Here is an 18913-nt window from a genome sequence, read left to right as displayed (position 1 = left end):
TCTGAAGGTGTGTGAAATGAAGCTTTGAAAGTTGGGAACAGGTATTCTCTTCTTCCAGCTCACCCCTAATAGGCGGATGTGGAAAAAACAGTTTGTACTTCTGTTGTAGCCTTGCTTTGCTCACCGTCATTGTGGGGTGCTCTGGGGACCCTGAGGTGCCTCCACCCAGCCGCCTCCTGGAGGCAAAGGAAAGCACTCACCCTCCAGGCTGTCTCCTGGCCACCCCCACGTGTGCATTTCTAAGAAAAGTTGGAAACGGGGCCTTGGCTAGGCAGCCCCTCCGCTGCGACACTGGGCAACAGGCCCCGGGACTAGGATGCCTCTCGGGAGCGGTTCTCGTCGCCTTTGCAAGGAATGCCGCCACCCCCACGCCCCAAACACAGGCTGAGGCACGGCCGTAACATTAGTCCTGAAAATGCCAGTCCCTCCCTGCCCAGGACGGGACGTCCCGGCCAACTGGCAGTAGCCCTGCGTGGGAGGGACTCAGGGCCGCAGCGCCGGACCCGGGGGCCACGGGCTGGAGCTTGAAGGGCCAGGGGCGTGGCTCATGCAGGGCACGCGAACCCGGGACGCTAGAGCAGGTGAGGGCCAAGCAGGGGGCGCGGAGGGTGCAGGGACCTAATGTGGTCAAGGCGCTGGGGCAACAGGGAAGGTCCAGGGGTGGGGCTCAGGGCGCAGGGGCGGTGCGCGGAACCGCGCGCAAGGGATGGGGACCTAGGGGAGCCAAAACTGGGGCGTGGCTTGAGTTTGTGGGCGGGGCGTGATGACGCGGGGGCGTGGCCAGGGCAGGGGAGGGGTGCAGGGGCTCCTACGGATCTCAGGGACAAGAGGCGGGGCATGATGGTGGTGGGCGTAGTCAGGGCAGGGGCGGGGCGCCGGACCTCCGACCAGTCTCGGGGCCAAGGGGCGGGGCAGAAGGCCGCGGGGGCGTGGTCTGGGCGGGGCGGGGCGCCGGGGCTCCGACGGGTCTCTGGGTCAAGGGGCGGGGCGAGAGGCCTCGGGGGCGTGGTCTGGGCGGGGGCGGGGCGCGGCCCGGGCCGGGACGCGGGCGGGGCGGGCGCGGGGGCGCTGGACGCGGGGCGCGGGCGGGCTGGAGCCCAGACGGCGGCGGCTGTGGCCGCACGCGCGGCCCGAGCTCGGTCCCCGCGGCGCCCCTTGCCGCCCGCCGGCGCCCAGCCCGCCGCCCGCCGCCCCCAGCCATGCCTCCGCCCGCGCCGCCCACCGAGGTGATGCCGTCGGAGCGCGTGGTGGTGCTGCTGTCGTGCGCGCTGTCCGCGCTCGGCTCGGGCCTGCTGGTGGCCACGCACGCCCTGTGGCCCGACCTGCGCAGCCGGGCGCGGCGCCTGCTGCTCTTCCTGTCGCTGGCCGACCTGCTGTCGGCCGCCTCCTACTTCTACGGGGCGCTGCGCGACTTCGCGGGGCCCTCGTGGGACTGCGTGCTGCAGGGCGCGCTCTCCGCCTTCGCCAACACCAGCTCCTTCTTCTGGACCGTGGCCATCGCGCTCTACCTGTACCTGAGCATCGTCCGCGCCGCGCGCGGGCCCCGGGCCGACCGCCTCTTCTGGGCCTTCCACGCCATCAGGTGGGTGGCCGCGGGCCCCACAGCCCTGGGCGGCGCCTGTGTCCCGCCTGTCACCGCCTGGCCTTCGTGCGCCCGGGGCTGGGGCGTCTCCCTCGGCCCGAGGCAGCCCCTCAGGCCCGTCGTGGCTCCGGGGCACTAGTCCTGGGTGCAGCCCCAGCGCTCACCCCTTTGCGCGTGTCCCAGCACGGGTCAAGGCGGCGGTGGGTGCCTCAGTCTCCTCTCCCTGGAGGTCCAGGCCGGGGTCTGCTTGGCTCTGGGTCTGGGTCTGGCGGTGGACGGGCAGGGCGGCTGGCAGCCCCCAGCCTGCTCGGTGGGTGTGGCACCCGCCAGCGTCCACCCTTCCGAAAGGCGCATCTGTGAAGGTCACAGCCAGCGCCTTCTTTCTGTTCCCTCTGGGTTTCCCTAGAGTTGAGGTCCCAGTGTCTTGTGATTTCTGTTCTACCTGAGGTCGAGGTCAGTGGCAGAGCGGCCAGCTGCCCCCAGCAGAGAGCAGAGAAGACCAAGGCCCTGGCCTGGCCTTGAAAGTAGCTCAGTGAGCCTGGAGCAGGGGCTGAATGTTGAGACTCATTTTATTTGTTTGTTTGTTTGTTTTTGTTTGGGGGGTTTGCTCCTGGCTCTGCGCTCAGGGATCACTCCCGGTGGTGCTGGGGCCCACGTGGGATGCCAGGGATCGAACCCGGGTCAGCCGCGTGTGAGATAAACACCCTCCCAGCTGTACTATCACTCGGCTCAAATGCTGAGGTTCTGGGCCCGTGCCAGCCCCAGGCGGAATCTCTACGCTGGTTTCCTCGCTTCTTTCCTCCTTCCCCCCACCCCCACAGTCAAGTGCCCGAAGACGCCCTAATTATAGGTCCTGTCTGCGGAACACTCAGGCGCTTTCCCAGGCCCCAGCGCCGTCAGCACTCTGGCGCGGCTCACTGGGGTGTCGCAGCAGTGAGGTCACCAACCTGCAAAAGTGACTTGACCTCTAGGTTCCACGGTGGCTGTACGGTGGCCAGCTGGTCCCTGGCAGACTATTTGACCCGCTTCTCAGCTGTCCAAGTTTGCAAGGAGCCATTTAAATAGCACTGCAGGCTCCCACCCCGACTTCTGCCTCCAAGTCTGAGGCCCTTGGCGGGTGGTTAGACCCGGGCGGTGTGGACACCGAGTCCCCGGGCTCCCGAGAAGGAGCCATCACAGGTCTGTCCGGTAGGACTCTCTCCTCTCTCCTCCTTCCTTTTAAAAGCCAAATATTGAGTCACTGATTTTTTTTTTTCTCTGCATCCTGGCCCTGCCCTGGTTAGTGTGATTCTTGTCATATCACGGGGGACTGGCACCTGTTGTGGTTGTGATACATTAGGGACTTGGTTTGGCCTGGGGGGTTGAGGGTTGGACAGAGGCAGGTGGGGCGATGCCAGGGACCCAACGTGCAGCCCTACGGGCCACGCACTGGCGGGGCAGGCGTTGTCCCTGAGCTCTCCCAGGTCCTGAGTCAACGTACTGACCCAGATAAAGAGAAACTGGCGCAGCAGAGACCAGTTTTCCTGGCTGGAGAGATAGCCCAGTGGTTAAGGTGCTTGCCTTGCATGTTCAGTTCCCGACAGCCCTTATGACCCCCTGCGTCCTGCCGGGAGTGATTGCTGAGCGCAGAGCCTGGAGTAAGGCCTGAACTCTGCCAGATGTGGCCCAAAAGTTTAAAAAAAAAGAAGAAGAAAAGACAAGTTTCCCACCTAGCCTTCTAGCCAACTGAGTTGGGACGCTTTCTGGTCACTCCCCAGGGTGCTGTCTGTGATGCTAGGAAAAGGCCTCCCTCTGGTCAGCAAAAGAACAGAACCGCTCCTCTGCTGACGGGGACGCTTGGTTCTTAGAAGAAATAAAAGAATCTCCAAGTCCCAGCTGGAGAACTGACCTTGGGAATTTCCTCCCGAAGCCCTCGCCCGTGCCGGCTGGCCTGAGGCCTTGGGGGTGGCGGCCACAGCCTGGCCCGTCCCTGTCGCCCTGACCTCCTGGCCCACGCCCTCTCCGTCTTTCTTTGGAGTGTTGGCTGAGGGGCTGGTGGGCGTGAGAAATCTCCCCGCGTGCAGGGTTCTGAAAATCACACCCTTCAGCGGTGGCAAGCGTGGGACAGTGGGACGGACGGAAGGTGGCAGTCTGTCCCCTAAGGAAGTTCAGACATTGGGGTTTCAGGCTCCGATGTGTACACAGCCCAGCACGTCGCTGACCCCATTTCAGCCCTGGCATCACCCAGGCTCCCCGGAGCATCCCCAGGGGAATTCCAGGGGCACAGAGCCAGGGGAAGCCCCTGCACACCACAGGTTGTGGCCCCCCTCAAAAAAATAAAAATAAAACACCCTGCAATTTCCCCGATAAATGGACAGAGGATACTCCCTTCAAAAGAGTGAAAGCGGGGCTGGAGTGATAGCACAGTGGTTAGGGCGTTTGCCTTGCACGCGGCCAACCCGGGTTCGAATCCCAGCATCCCATATGGTCCCCTGAGCATCGCCAGGGGTGATTCCTGAGTGCAGAGCCAGGAGTAACCCCTGAGCATCGACAGGTGGGACCCAAAAAGAAAAAAAAAAAAAAACAAAAGTGTGAAAGCAGCTGGTGCGCATCTATGGGAAAAGCAGAGCCATCCTTACCAAGACAACGCAAGACAGTGAGGGAACGTTTTCTCCCGTTTGAGGGGGAAAATCCTAGGGCAGAATACTGGTGGAATATGGAGCACCTGAACTGCCAGTTGCCCACATTCCTATTGGCAAAACTCTGTGTGTGAGTGTGTGTGTGTGTGTGTGTGTGTGTGCGCGTGCGCGCGTGCACATGGTGGGGGAGGGGGGTGCGTGCGTTGGTTCACACCTGACCCGTAATCCTATTTCTAGGGACCTGTCACCAAGCACAGCCCAACTGCGTGCGAAGCTGCCCATGCAGCGGAGCCCCCCTCTCTGCCCCCCGCCCCGAGTTACCCTGGAGAGAACCTGGCCACAGTTTCCGTGTCCTCCAGATAGAGGGGCCGCAAGATATGGTTTGCACCCCCTTGGAGGACTAGCTGTGACCCTTGCACCTGGGTATATTGGTTTGGTTTTGGTTTTATACCCAAACCAGAGGGATCACTTCGGGTGGGGCTCCGGGGACATATGCAGGGGAACATACTGGGGACGGCCACATGCAAGGTAAGCACCGGGACCCTCTGCACTATTTCCAGTCCCTAAAAATAAGTTTCTTTTTGGAGTTTATTTTGGGCTGGAGCGATATCACAACGGGTAGGTCTTGCATGCCGCCGACCCGGAATAAATTTGATTCCTCCGATTTATTCTCGGAGAGCCCGGGAAGCTACCAAGAGTATCTCGCCTGCATGGAGAGCCTGGCAAGCTCCCTGTGGTGTGTTCGCTATGCCAAAAACAGTAACAACGAATCTCACAATGAGACGTTACTGGTGCCCACTCGAGCAAATCGATGAGCAATGGGATGACAGAGATACAATGATACAGTGAAAAATAAGTTTAGGGGTCGAAGATATAGTACAGTGGGGAGGGCATTTGCCTTGCACATGACTGACCCAGGTTCGATCCCTGATACACAGTGCTCAGGTCCCCTGAGCACTGTCAAGAGTAACTCCTGAGTGCAGAGCCAGAAGTAACCCCTGAGCATCACCAGGTGTGACCCAAAATGACGAAAATAAATAAATCGCAAAAGAATAAGTTTAAAGGTGAAGAGTGTTTATGCTAAGAAATTAAGCCCATCTTTGTGTTTTTGAGTCACACTCAGTGGGTGCGGGGCTGAGGGGGACCAGATGCAATGCCAGGGGTCAGACTCAGGTTGGCCATGTGCAAGGCAAGTACTTTGTCCACTGTCTTATCTCCCCGGTCCTTGGGGGGCCCTGTGGGTGCTGGGGGTGGAACATAAGTCGGCCACATGCAAGGCAAGTATGCAAGTCAATAGATCAATGTTTCATGGCGGAAAAAGCCATCCAGAAGAGGGAAAGCAATGCCCCAGCCTGAGGCTGGGTCCCTGAGGACCCTCTGAGGGCAGCTCAGACTTCACCCCCAGAGGGGCTTAATCACGGGGCTCACGGGAGTCCTTCTTAGCTGGGGGATCAGCAGTAACTGCTAGGGCTGGCAAGCTGGGCCTCTCCTCACCGTTTGGAGCCATTGGGATTCACTGGGCGCCAAGGCCAGAATGGACAGCTCCCGCTGCCCTCCCAGATTATCTCGTGACCTTGTTAGAATTGCACCCCCACCACAACCCGTTGATCGTCGAATTTCTCGAGCAGTCTCAGTAATGTCTTCATTCGTCCTGGCCCTGAGATTTTAGAAGCCTCTCTCTACTCGTCCTTCCCAATGGTGCCGCATTGGAGGCTCTTTCAGGGTCAGGGGAATGAGACCCAGCATTGTTACTGGTTTTGGCATTTGAATACGCCACGGGGAGTCTGTGAGGCTCTTCCATGTGGGCAGGAAACTCGGTAGCTTGCCAGATTCTCCCAGAGGGAGAACTAGGCTATAAGACATTGCTTCCGGGAGCTTGGTTTTAAGTCTCTGGATGTTGGCTGTTGGTAGGATTACACGGTGCCGGGGGCAGTCCCTGGGTGTGACCACCTAGCTACTGGAAAATGGGAAATCTGGACGGTAGAGGCCCAGTCCCGATCTGAGCAGGCTTGGAGGTCTCAGCCCCAGGTCCCACACACCTGGGTACCTTCATGCGTGAGGCTCGTCCGAACACCCCACACACACCTTTCTTGTGAAGCAAGATAATTTTTATTGAATGAAGCTTGCAAAGTGTTCTTTTGTTTGTTTGTTTGTTTGTTTGTTCAGGGGGTGAGGGGATCAGCCAGAGGCGTTTAGGGCTTACTCCTGGCTCTGCACTCAGGAGTTACTCTGGGCGGTGCTCAGCAGACCCTGTGGGAGGCCAGAGATTGAACCTGGGATAACCCGCATGCAAGACAAGGCAAGCGCTGCACACGCTGTACTATCACTCTGGCCCCAAGCTTGGGTGAGGGGAAGAGGGGAAGTGAGCGTTTGAGAAGGAGCACGGGCCTCTGCAGACAAGCAAGGGGGAGAACACGGGCATGAAGAGCCAGCCTGGTGAGGAGAGTTTTTTGTTTTTTTTTTTTTAATTTTATTATTGAATCACTGTGAGGACAGTTACAAAGCTTTCAGGTTTACGTCTCAGTCATACGAGGATCAAACACCCAGCCCTTCACCAGTGCACATGTTCCACCACCAAGAACCCCAGTATACCCCAAATCCCATCCCCCTGCCCTGCCTGTGGCAGATGATTTTCACTTCACTCTCTCTTTGATTACATTCAACGTTTCGACAGAAAACCCACTATTCTTATTTGGAATTTCCCCCCAATGATCAGACCTGCCGAAAAGGCATCATTTGATAGTTTGTTTTCTACTGCTAAGAATGAAGAGCATATGATTTTGGATTTCTGGTAGTTTAGTAATTAAGTCCGGAGTGATTTCTGCCAGAAGCCGCTGGGTTCCAAGGTTGGTTTGTGTGCCCCTGGGATCATGGTCATGATCAGGAGCGGAGGAGCCATTCGTGGGAGGCCGCTCGGGGTCTCGTCTGGGCGGGGAGCAGCGCCAGTACTGCCCCCCCATCCCGAGATTTTGGTGAGGAGGGTGCTGAGGAATTAAGAGGTGAAGGCTGGGGTTCGGCTTGGGGGGGAGCACAGGACCCTTCTGCAGGAGCCCTGGGTTCCACTGCAGGCTCCTCCAAGAGACCGAAACAAAACTACGCTGTAACTGGACAGTGATGGACTTCCCGCTGCCCACACACGCCCGCCACCACCCTGTACATGCAGCCTCGCTGATGGCTTTTTCTGAAGTCATTTAAGAGCATGTTGCCTGGGGCTGGAGCGATAGCACAGTGAGTAGGGCTGACCTGGGTTCGATTCCCAGCATCCCATATGGTCCCCTGAGCACAGCAAGGAGTAATTCCTGAGTGCAGAGCCAGGAGTAACCCCTGTGCATCTCCAGGTGTGACCCAAAAAGGAAAAAAAAAATAGCACGTTGCCGACTGGACTCCCCTGACACCTAAATCCTCTCCGAGGGGAGTCTGTCCCCTCTGGGAAGGAATCGGTGTCTCTTGAGAGAAGCACCGGGCCCTGTAAATCATCCTGCTAGGCACCCGTGGGTGGTGGCCGAGGGGGGTGGGAGACTCCGGGTTCTCACAAGTGCCGTGTGCAGTCCTGGCTCTTAGCTGCCAGGATAGCTGCCACATACACGGACACCCAGCTTTGCCCCTGGGGGTGACGTGTTCGTGCCATCGGTTGACAGTGCTCACCCAAGAAAACGCTGAGAATCTGGGCTCAGAACCGTGCTGTGGGGTTGTTGCCCCCCCCCCGCCCCGCCTCCTTCCAACGGCCTCCGGTGATTTGGCCGGAAATGCCCTCGGAGCCCCTTGGATGAACCCCTCTCCCCAGACAGGTGGGGGGACCCCCTGAGTCCCTCTCCCCAGACAGGTGGGGGACCTCCCTGAGCTCCTCTCCCCAGCACAAGTGGGGGACTCCCCTGGGCCCCTCTCCCCAGACAGGTGGGGGGCCCCCTCTGAGCCCCTCTCCCCAGCACAAGTGGGGGACTCCCCTGGGCCCCTCTCCCTAGACAGGTGGGACCCCCTCTGAGCCCCTCTCCCCAGACAGGTGGGACCCCCTCTGAGCCCCTCTCCCCAGAACAGGTGGGGGACTCCCGTGGACTCCTCTCCCCAGAACAGATGGGGGACCCCCTGAGCCCCTCTCCCCAGCACAAGTGGGGGGACCCTCAGACAAGCCAGAGTGGGGCATTTGCAGCCCTGGGCGTGTTGGGGACGAGCACCCCATCTTTCCACATCTCAGGGATGGGTCCCCCACTCTTGCCCGCTGGAGCAGGCTTGGGGTTTCTCCTGGGCCCACAGGGGAGTCCTGGGGGCCGGCCCAGGCAGGTGTGGGCCCAGGCCCGAGTGCACGGACCCCTCGGGAGCCCGCGGGGAGGCTCTCCGGGAAGAAGGATCTTGACGCCCCAGGTGTCCCGTCAATCCCTGCTGTGGGAGGGGGAGGGTCAGCACAGAAAAAGGGAACCTGAGCCCCAAAGGGCAAAGGGAAGGTCTTCCAGTTCCTCGCCGGAAGCTCCCACGGGCCAGAGGGAGGCCACAGGCTGAGCTGACCCACCTCAGCGGGTGGTGCCTGAGTTAGGGTGCAGGCGGGGGTTCCCTGAACTGCACCCGACAGCAGGGCCCCCCAAAGGACAAGTGATCTGTGCCCCTAAAGTGCTTTCAGGGGGCACTGCTGTGGAGCATGTTTGGGGGGCCCTGGCAGCCCAGAGGAGGGGGTCAGAGGTCAGAGTACCCCCGGGCATGGGCGCTCCGGGCTCAGGGGGCGCCCGGCAGAGCCCAGGCTCCAGCCATGGCAGCCAGCCCCACCCTCTGCCACCCCCGCCTCTGCCCTGAACTCCCGAGGGCCCACCCCTGCCCCCAAGCTTAACCCAAAGGACCAGCCCTGGAGTGCAGCCTGCCTTGCACACGGCCAACCCCAGTACCACCCCCAGCATCACCCAGGGGCCCCTAAGCCCTGCCGGGGTGATCCCTGAGCACTGCTGGGTGGGGGCCCTGTACAGGCAGAAAGACGCCCTGGGAGCCCGGAGTGGGTGCCGGGCCCCGCCCAGCCCTGTCCGCTCCCGTTCCTCTCTTCCCCTTGGGGAGGCCCCTGGAGTCTCCGGGGCCGGGGCTCGGCTCCGAGCCCCAGTCCTCAGCCGAGACCCAGGCTCGGCTTTTTTGGCGGCCGCCCTTCTGGGCTGTGGTGCTCGGGGGTCCCACCGAGTCTGCCCCGAGACTTAAGGGACTCACAGTCTGGCGCCTGGCGGTTTGCAGGGAGACGCTCAGCCGAGCTGGGCCGGGCGCCGGCAGGAGCAGCGGGTTCTTTTCCGGTATCTTGCTTGTTAACTCGGTTGGTTTGGCTTGGTGGAGGGGCCAACCTGATGGTGCTCAGGGGTCACGCTCGGGGGGACTTAGGGGACGAGATACGGTGCTGGGGATGAAACCAGGGTCGGCCACGTTCAAGGCGAGTGCCTTAAGCCCGTCCTGTCTCCTCTTGGGGGGCCTTCTGGTAGTGATTCTATTCAGGGTGTGGACTTCCGGTCCCTCGCCAGGTGACCTCGGAGCCCCAGGTGTGGAGAGGGGCAGCTTTGGCCAGGCCAAACACGTGACCTGTGTCTGCCCGGCGGATGCCCGGGTCGACCCTAGCTGCCCGCCCTCTCGGGAGGGAGCTACAGACTCTTGATGTGGGGAGCAGCTGGGCCTGGCACTAGTGCCAGCTTGTCAGGTGTGGAATGTGGGTCACAGGTGTCTCCCAGCCAGGAGAGTTCTGTGCCACCCACGGCTGGGCATCGCCGCAGCCCCGCCCGGCCACGCCGGTTTCAGGGCGTTCCCAGCCGGAGTGCCGGCTGCCCCACACTGCAGTGAGTGAGCTGGCCCTGTTCCTGACTTGGGGGCTCGAGGGGTCTTGGAGCCACCCTGGTGCTGCTCAGGGCTCACCTTACTCCTGCTCTGTGCTCAGGGATCACGCTGGCGGGGCCCGAACTGGGATTGGCCGGGGACGGGCCGGTGTCTTAACCCCTGCGCTGCCTCTCCAGTCCCAGCTGGCTCAGAATTCGTTCATTCTCTACTTGACAGCACCGTGTTCGGGAGGGTTCAGAAACAGTCCCGTGGCCCTGAGCTGAGGTCAAAGGCGTCTCTGGAAAGCGGGAATCTGGCAAGCTCGCCTCCGCACGAGGTGCAGCAGCTTCCCGCCCCCACAGCTCAGGGGACCCCCAGCCCGGCTGATCTGTGTGTCCGACACACCAGCTCGTCCTCCTCCGGGCCCTCCTCCGTCATCAGCTGCTTCTCCTTCCTCGAGCCCCGTGTAATGTGATCGCCGCACAGTCTTACAGAATCCAGGGGCGACGGTTCACACCTCCCAGCACCACCCCACGACCAAGGGATGCCCGTACCCATTCCTCCCCGCACGCCCTCACACATGTGAGGGTGGGGCTGGATACTGAGCCCCAGCCCCGCGGCCCTGGGGGCCAGCTGTGAGACCCCATCGTTGTACTTTAGGACATTTCGTGAGCTTCTGGTTGGATGTGACCATAATTGAACATGAGGTGACCGGCCAGGGCAATGGCTCTGAGGTCTGAGCGTGAGGGAGGCTTTGCATGAAGGAGGCCCAGGTTCGAGCTCTGGTGCCATATGGTTCCTCAAGAACCTCAGGGGGGGGTGTCCCCTGAACACTGCTTGGTGTGCCGAAAACCAACAGAAATTAAGTTAGAAAAACCTACAATGAACTTACAAAAATTTCTTTTTTTTTTCTTTTTGGGTCACACCCGGCCATGCACAGTGGTCACTCCTGGCTCTGCACTCAGGAATCACTCCTGGCGGTGCTCAGGGGATCATATGGGATGCTGGGATTTGAACCCAGGTCGGCCGCGTGCAAGGCAAACGCCCTACCTGCTGTACTATCGCTCCAGCCCCTGAACTTACAAAAATTTCATTACAGTTAAACTATGAAACTAATAAAAATACTCGGAGCTCCTGATTTCAGTGCATTTTGCTGACCTCTGCCGGGGCGGGCATCTGTCTGGGAGGAGCAGTGGGATGACGTGCCTGTGTCCCCAGTGAGGTGTGTCGTGGCTTGAAGTCAGCATGGTGGGATTATTTGTGTCATGGACACAAGTCGGAGCTGGCAAGTAGAGGGCAGCAAACTTTCCTGGAGAGCAGCAGGGGGTTGTCGCTCATGGCTCTGGCCACTTGCTGGCCACCAGGCCACTTGTGAAGGAAGGTGGCTGGGTGCTAATAAAACTTTATTTAGATGTGCCAGGGAATGACTCTGAGGTTGGAGCACTTGCTCTGTATGTGGAAGCCCGGGGTTTGGCCCCTGGTCCACTGAGAGTGCCTCTCACCCCAGAGAACAAGCCTGGGTTTAAAACACAGACCTTGGGGCCAGAGCGATAGCCCAGCGGGGAGGGCATTTGCCTTGCACACGGCCGACCCGGGTTCAATTCCCAGCATCCCATATGGTCCCCCGAGCACCGCCAGGAGTAATTCCTGAGTGCAGAGCCAGGAGTAACCCCTGTGCATCGCCAGGTGTGACCCAAAAAGCGAGAAAAAAAAAACAACCAACCACTGATCTTGGGGAGCCAGGGATGTAGCTCAGTGGTTAGAGCGCATCTTGCACGTGACACCCCCCCCCCAGCACCTGCAGGTGTGGGGCCCCCACCAGAGTGACTACAGGCCTGCGCAATAGACCTTGCTGGGCGCGTCTCTGGACAGAGAGCGGGACAGAGAAATGTTCCCAGTCCTCAGCTACTTGCGTCAGAGGGCGAGTGAAGCCCCGCCCTCCCTCCGTCCTGGTCTCCCTGTGGGTGAGTCTGTGTCTACTCCTGGCGCTGTTGGACCCCTTTGGGGCTGGCCAGGCTCTCGCTGGTGAGTCCCCTGGAGCTGATGGTGGCAGGAGCAGTGGCCAGTCAGCCAGGAAGGAGCAGTGTGTATTTTGTGGGGTTTGGGTGTTTTTTTTCCCCAATTTTGTTAGGTTGGTTTTGGGGGTCACACCCAGCGGTGCTGGGGGTAACTCCTGGTTCTGCCCTCAGGGATCACTCCGGAGGGTGCTTGGGGACCACATGGTGTCGAGTGCACCTTCACTGCAGCACTGGGTCATTTCCTCACTCATCGCAGTGGAATCTACAGACAGTCACACGCATGCACACTCATCCATGCGTGCACATGTGCACACACATGCACATGTGCATTTTTCTGGATTGCTGCTGGTTAACCCTCCCGGCACACACAGACACACAGCCCGGCTCCTGCTCGGGCCTCGCCCCGGCTCCCGTCAGGTTGAGCCTGCTGGGGCGGGGCGACAGCCCCTCCCGCCCCACTCCCACGCTCCCCGAGGTCACCTCTTACCACCTCCACAGCAGGCCTGGCCCCGCGCTAGGACCCTCAGCCCAAACCTGGGCCCGAGCAGACTGGGCTCAGGGCACACCCCCACTCTGAGCTTCAGCTAGAAACAGCCCCACCGGCACCCCGACTTCAGACTTACTCCTGCCTTCTGCCTGGTGTGTCCCTCACGGTCCCTTCCAGTTCGACCCCCTGTTAGAGTGATTGTGTGTCCCCACACACTCACACACACTGACACACACAGTCACACACACACACACACACACACACACACACACTCAGGACTTTCCTCCTTCAAGGCCTTGTCCTGCCCAAGCATGTGTGGACGTGTTCTAGACACGGAAGCCGCAGCAGTGAGCCAGCGGCCCTCGGAGAGTTCACAGCGGGGACAGCTGGTGTCCTGAGACAGTGGGGTGTGTGACTTGACAACTGTGACCCTTCCTATGACAGGAAGAGAGAGGGCCGGAGAGATGGCTCAGTGGGCAGGAACACGGGCTCTCCCAGCAGGAGGCCTGGACTCATCCCCCAGGAGTGACCTCTGAGCACCCAGGTGGGAGTAGCCCCCAAGCACAGTGGCTGTGGCCCTCAAACCAAATTAAAACAACCCTAATAAGTAAATATGTCAGTAAAACACACAAATGTGGCGGGGAAGGCTCCTGGTCCAGCGCCAAGAGGCAGCGCCCCGCCCGCTGGCACCCCCAAGTGGCAGCCACGGGTACACCACAGTCTCATGTTGAGCGTGTGGCCCGGTCACCTGCCCCAGCACCGTGCAGTGCAAAGGAGGGAGCTTTTCACCCACGAAAGGCACCAGCTCCCGGGGCGGGGGCTCAGATATCTCCCCTCCCTCTTCCCTGTTGGTTTGGTTTGATTTTTGCTTGGGGGCCATGTCCAGCGGTGCTCAGGGACCATGCCTGGTGGAGCCTGGGGCCATGTGGGCTGCTGGGAGTCCAGCCTGGTTTGCCGCGGTCAAGGCGGTGCCCTGCCGGCTGCCACTCTGGGCCCGCGTGGGCTTTGGTTTGGTCCTATCCAGTGGTGTGGGTTCCCACACATGTGCTCCAGCCCTCCCTAAAGCCTTCCTCCTGCCGGGCCCCCTCCTGTGCCTGGTGACCAGCGGGGAAGGCCCCTGCCCCATGGAGCCTGTGGCCCCCCATGTGGCCCCCCACCACCTGCCACAGGAGCCACGGCCTCGCCCCAAGCTCTCCCACTTGGACCAGTGTGGGAACCAGACCCATCACTGAACTCGCCCCTCTGGGCACCTCCCACGACACAGACCCTGTGTCCTGCCCCCCGAGACGGGAACCGCTGCGTCTCCCACAGGGCTGGCACCGGGATGCCTGGGGCAGGATGTGGGCAGGGTCACGCTTGGCCTCGGAGCCCTCGTGATACCCTGCTGAGGTCAGCCTCCCTGCGGGGAGGAGATCCTGGTGTCCTGAGTCCAGGCGGGTGCCCACTGAGACTTCTTCCTGCCCCGCTGCCCCCCACCATCGAACATGCTTTCCTGGGATAGGGGGTGGGGGGCGCAACTGATCCCAAACCTGCCCTTGAGGGGGCCATGACCTGACAGACCCCTGGAAGCCCGAGCTTGGTCAGGGGTTCTCAGGAGCGAGATGTCCTCTCCTGCTCGGGTCGGTGGGCCTGGGAACCCCCGTGTGTGTGCCCCAGCTCACAGTCTTGGGCGAGTGTAAGGGTGATGTGACAAGCGGGCAGGCGCTGACGTCCCCGACCCCAGCCTCCCAGCGCCCGTCTCGGGGACCCTGGGAGGGGTGTCCAAGCAGGAGACCACAGCCTGCGGCCCCTGGCACAGCGCAGCCCAGGGGAGGGGGTGGGTGGGTGGGTGTGAGGACTCCTGGCCTGGGTTCTTTGGGTCGCCCTGCCTGACCTTGTGCCCTGCCCCCATCCTCTGCAGCTGGGGGGTTCCGCTGGCCATCACCGTGGCAGCAGTGGCGCTGAAGAAGATCGGCTACGATGCCTCGGACGTGTCGGTGGGCTGGTGCTGGGTCGACCTGGACGCTGATGACCGCGTGCTGTGGATGCTGCTGACCGGGAAGCTGTGGGAGCTGCTGGCCTACGTGGCGCTGCCCGTGCTCTACCTGCTCATCCGCAAGCACGTCAGCGGCGCGGTGCGTGGGGGGCCGGGCCGGGCTCCCGCCTCTCCTGCCCCCAGCCGGGCGGGCAGCATGCCCGAAGGGTGGGGAAGATCTTTTTCCTTTTCTTTGCTCTTTGGGTCACACCCGGCTCTGAACTCAGGCATCACTCCTGGTGGTGCTCAGGGGACCATATGCGGTTCCAGGGATCGAACCCGGTAGCCGCATGCCAGGCAAACGCCCTCCCCGCTGTACTTACTGCTCTGGCCCCTGGTGGGGAAAATCTTGATCGCCTCGTTCTCCTGTGTCAGCCATGGGAACCCAGACTCCGGCTGGGCTGGCCGGGAGTCTAGGGCGAGCTGGCCCCCGCGCCCCACCGTCCCCGCCCACTGTGCCCGCAGCAGGCCTGGTGGCCTAAAGCAAAAGGCTAACTGCCACACAGGCACAAAGGCCTCTCCGTGGTCTGTTGAATACCTCCTGGGCACTGCCCTCCAAGGCGGAGAGGAGGCGGTGATCAAGGGTGACCAGTGGGCTGTGGCTGTGACACCCCCACGCGGGTCTCTTTGGAGAGGCACAGGACTTGCTTGTGCATCCGAGGAGGGGGAAAGAGACTCCAAGGACACTGTCCCGACCCAGAGCGGATGGGCCGGGGCGGGAGCCGTGCGTGGAGTGGGGCAGAGAGGCGAGGGGAGGGATGGGCAGAGCACCCCTATCCCCCCCCTGCTCACCTGGGCCGCGTGTCCCCCCAGCGCGAGGCACTCTCCGAGTACCGGCCCATCCTGTCTGACGCGCACCGGCTGCAGAGCCACCCTGCCGTGGCCGACAGGAAGCTGGTCCTCATCCCCATCATCTTCATCTGCCTCCGAGTCTGGAGCACCGTGCGCTTCGTGCTGACGCTGTGCGGCTCCCCAGCTGTGCGGACTCCGGTGCTCGTGGTTCTGCACGTAGGTCCCTCCTCCCTGGGGCGGCCGCATGGTCCTAGGAGATCCGAGCTAGAGCATGCAGTGGGCGGGGCCAAGGATCATAGTGGGCGGGGTCAGAAGCCTACAGGCGGGTCAGGGGAGGGGCCAGGATCCACAGTGGGCGGGGCCAGATCATGGTGGGTGGGATCAGAAGCCCGTGGGCAGGTCAGAGGAGGAGCCAGGATCTGCAGTGGGCGGGGCCACAATGCCAGTGGGCGGGATCAGAAGCCCCTGGGCAGGTCAGGGGAGGAGCCAGAATCCGCAGTGGGCGGGGTGATCGTGTCCAGTGGGCGGGGCCAGGGCAGTTCTTCCTGCCCCCTCCCTGCCTGACCCTCACACGGCCTCTCTCCCTGGCAGGGCATCGGGAACACGTTTCAGGGAGGTGCCAACTGCATCATGTTCGTCCTGTGCACGCGTGCCGTTCGCACCCGCCTCTTCTCCAGCTGCTGCTGCTGCTGCCCCGCCCAGCCTCCGGCGGACAGCCCGGCGCCAGCCAAGGTCCCTGCGCCCGCCAGTGCGGGAGATGCCTCGGGTGCCATTCGGAGCCCACATGAACTGCCCAGCACTTGAGCGCATCCCTGGTTGCGCGCTTCGGTGTGACCAAGCCCGGGACAAGGGCTGGCAGCCGTGTGGGTGTCGCTGCTGCTCGGGGCACTGCGGCAGGCCCAATTGCGTCTACCTCCTAGGCTGCGGGGCGCAGGCACGTGGCCCCTCCTGCTGTGACTCAGAGAAACTCGCGGTCCCTCGCTCCCAGCGCACTGTTTACGATGTGAGGGGAAATGGAGGCTTGTACACTGTGACCAGACTAATAAAACATCAGGACGCTGAGGCTGGGACACCCAGAGCGCACGCGTGAGACCCGCGACAGCCAGCCTGGGGGGCGGCGTTGCTGGTCCACGGAAGGCCCCCCCACGCCCCGTGTTCCTGTGGACCGGGGTGGACACAGCCAAAACCAGACCGAGAGCTCAACCTTCTGACCCGCTCTGTGGGGGGCTACCTGGATGCAGGAGGTGACTGAAGCACAGGTGCAAATTCCAACCCCCCTCCCCCAGTCATTAAAGTACAGGTTCCTCCCGGGTGGGGGGCAGGGGGAGGGCAGGTTCTTGGGGCCCCCTGGAGCACTGAGGCGGTATGGGAGAGGCGCTCTGGCTTCTTCCCAGGTGAATGCTTTGCAGGGAAAGATGAAAGTGAGGGTTGTTTGGTGCTAAGTCCTCCCAGAGGGACTGTGTGGGGAGCCGGCCCAAAGCAGAGTCTGGTGTGCTGGGTGCTGAGGAGAATCCTCCAGGGCTCGGGAGATAGCTCAAGGGCCGAGTGCATGCTTGGCACGCAGGACGCCGATGTCCAGTCCCCGTCACTGCCTGGTTCCCTGATCACCGCGAGGAGAGACACCTGAGCCTCTGGGTGGGCGCAGACCTTGGGTATCGCTGAGCCTGGCCCAAACGCAGGAAGAGAAAGGAAGGGCTGGAGCCATAGCACAGCGGGGAGGGCTTTGGCCTTGCACACAGCCCACCCGGGTTCGATCCCTGGCATCCCATAGGGTCCCCTAAGCACCACCAGGAGTGGTTCCTGTTGCAGAGGTAGGAGTAAGCCCTGAGCATCACCGCGTGAGACCCCAAAAGAGAATTAAAACAAAAAAGTGGTTGGGATTGAAGCATCTAAATGAAGGAATTAATTTGGGGGCACACGTGGTGGTGCCGGGGGCCCCTGAGACACAGCGGATGGAGCCTGGGGCTCCCACATCAGGGCATGTGCTCCCGCTCGAGCCATCTCCATCTTGGAGATGAGCATCAGCACCTCCTTCCCTGGGACTCCGGCCCCACGCTTGGCTCTTACTTCAGAGGACAGTTGCTCCGTGCTGCGGGCTGCCTTGTCCCCACAGGAGGTGAGAGAGGAAGGAGTCCCTTCCTTCCGCAGGGTCCCTCCCTGCGACACCTGAAGAGCTCTGCAAACCCCCAGTGGTGTGCTGAGCCTCATGCACATGAGGACACGGGTCCTGGACGGTCCAGAGGTGCCACGTGTGCAGGACACGCTGCCTATCCCCTGCCCTCCCCCAAGCAAGACCAGCAGCAGCGAGAGACTCTGCAGGGAGAGACCCCGCAGAGCTAAGTTCAAAGTGCTCCTTAGGCTCCGTTTCAGAACGATTGTGGAGAGAGTCAGGCACGTAAGGCACTTGCTCCGCATGCAGCCGTGTCGGCTGTGCCAGCTGCCCCCCTGGTTCAAATCCCAACACCACACAGAACCCCCAAAGTGCCTCCAGGGGCTACAGAGCCAGGCATAGCCCCTGAGGACCACTGGGTACTGCGTTCCAATTGCCCAATCCTCACCAGCACCCTTCCCCCTCAACTCCCTGCCCCCAACCCTCCCCCCAAGAAAAACTAGCAAAGGGCGTTATGCCCCTAAGACTAGTGGGAAATTCTGGACCCCGCAGATAAGTTCCTGTTATTAGGGCAACTCACTAGCAAAAACACCTAAGCCAAGGGACTCGGGGTCCAGCCAGTATGTTGCAGCATACCAGGGGCATCCAGCCGGTACTGGCCTTCCTTCCGCTTCTAGAAGGGAGCAGAAATTGAGGAAGGTGCTTGTTGCAAAGAAGAAGGGGGTGGGAGGAAGAAGGGGAGAGGGAGGGAGGGCAGGAGGGGAAGAGGAGCGCAGAGCTTGGCAGAGGCTGGCTTGGGCACCGAGGCAGGCTGCGGAGTCCGTGACTCTGCAGGTTGGTCAGGACACACCTGCACAGGAAATTGGGGTTCCAGGAATGTCTGGAGGTGCACGAACTCTTCCCACACGGGGCTGTCATATCGGGTACTCCCAGGTCCCTGCCCTACGGGGACTGGAGGTATGTCCCTGGGGATCATGTGGCAGTGAAGTGTACCCTGACATGTACCTCCTTAGCTCTGGTGGCCGAGTGGGGGCAGGAATAGGGTCCCCACTCCCGGGGTGCAGGGCCCTGCTTGGCTTCTACCCCCACCCCCAGGCTGCTCTCTGCACAGACCCTCCGCACGCACATTCAGGATCTGGCCTTTATTCCGCCTTGGTGTTGGGGAGGGCACGTTGCATTCCCCGCCCCCCTGAAGTCTGCCTGCACTTCTGTGCTGGGGGGTCCTCCCGGAGGAATTGGGGGGGGCGATAAATCGGTCAGCTGCACGCAGAGCAAGTACCTCGCCTGCTTCTGCAGCTCTGCGGCCCAGGCTGGGGTCTTTAATCAGACGACAGGCTCTTTCCGCCTCTTCTTGGATCTCACAGTTTCTCTTTGTTTGGGTTGGGGGCCAAGTCCAGCTGTGCTCAGGGCTTACCCCTGGCCCTGCCCCCGGGCTGTGCTCAGGGGGCCTCGTGTGGTGCCAGGGATCAACTCAGGTCAGCTGTGTACTTGTCTCCACCTTTGACCTTTGTTTTGCTTTTCTGTTT

General features: G+C 61.4%; 1 protein-coding gene across 1 annotated transcript; it reads left to right on the top strand.

Annotated features, from left to right (window-relative positions):
- The first annotated feature begins 1119 nt into the window (after positions 1-1119).
- Positions 1120-18072, top strand: GPR157 (G protein-coupled receptor 157). The gene is made up of 4 exons (XM_004607234.3): positions 1120-1582; positions 14372-14585; positions 15299-15493; positions 15869-18072. The coding sequence occupies exons 1-4, from the start codon at positions 1200-1202 to the stop codon at positions 16079-16081; spliced, it is 1005 nt and encodes a 334-aa protein (XP_004607291.3). The 5' UTR covers positions 1120-1199; the 3' UTR covers positions 16082-18072.
- The last annotated feature ends 841 nt before the right edge of the window (positions 18073-18913 follow it).

The sequence above is a fragment of the Sorex araneus genome, chromosome 5 (genome assembly GCF_027595985.1).
Source record: "Sorex araneus isolate mSorAra2 chromosome 5, mSorAra2.pri, whole genome shotgun sequence".
Classification (NCBI taxonomy): domain Eukaryota; kingdom Metazoa; phylum Chordata; class Mammalia; order Eulipotyphla; family Soricidae; genus Sorex; species Sorex araneus.
Note: the sequence above shows the minus strand (reverse complement) of the source record. Positions and strands in the feature narration are given on the sequence as shown.

Bases quoted from the DNA above. Each gene is read 5' to 3' on its own strand.
- GPR157 (XM_004607234.3), top strand. From the start codon at position 1,200: ATGCCTCCGCCCGCGCCGCCCACCGAGGTGATGCCGTCGGAGCGCGTG. The intron at 1,583-14,371 runs GTGGGTGGCCGC...CATCCTCTGCAG, and splicing joins TGGGCCTTCCACGCCATCAG to CTGGGGGGTTCCGCTGGCCA. The intron at 15,494-15,868 runs GTAGGTCCCTCC...TCTCCCTGGCAG, and splicing joins CGGTGCTCGTGGTTCTGCAC to GGCATCGGGAACACGTTTCA.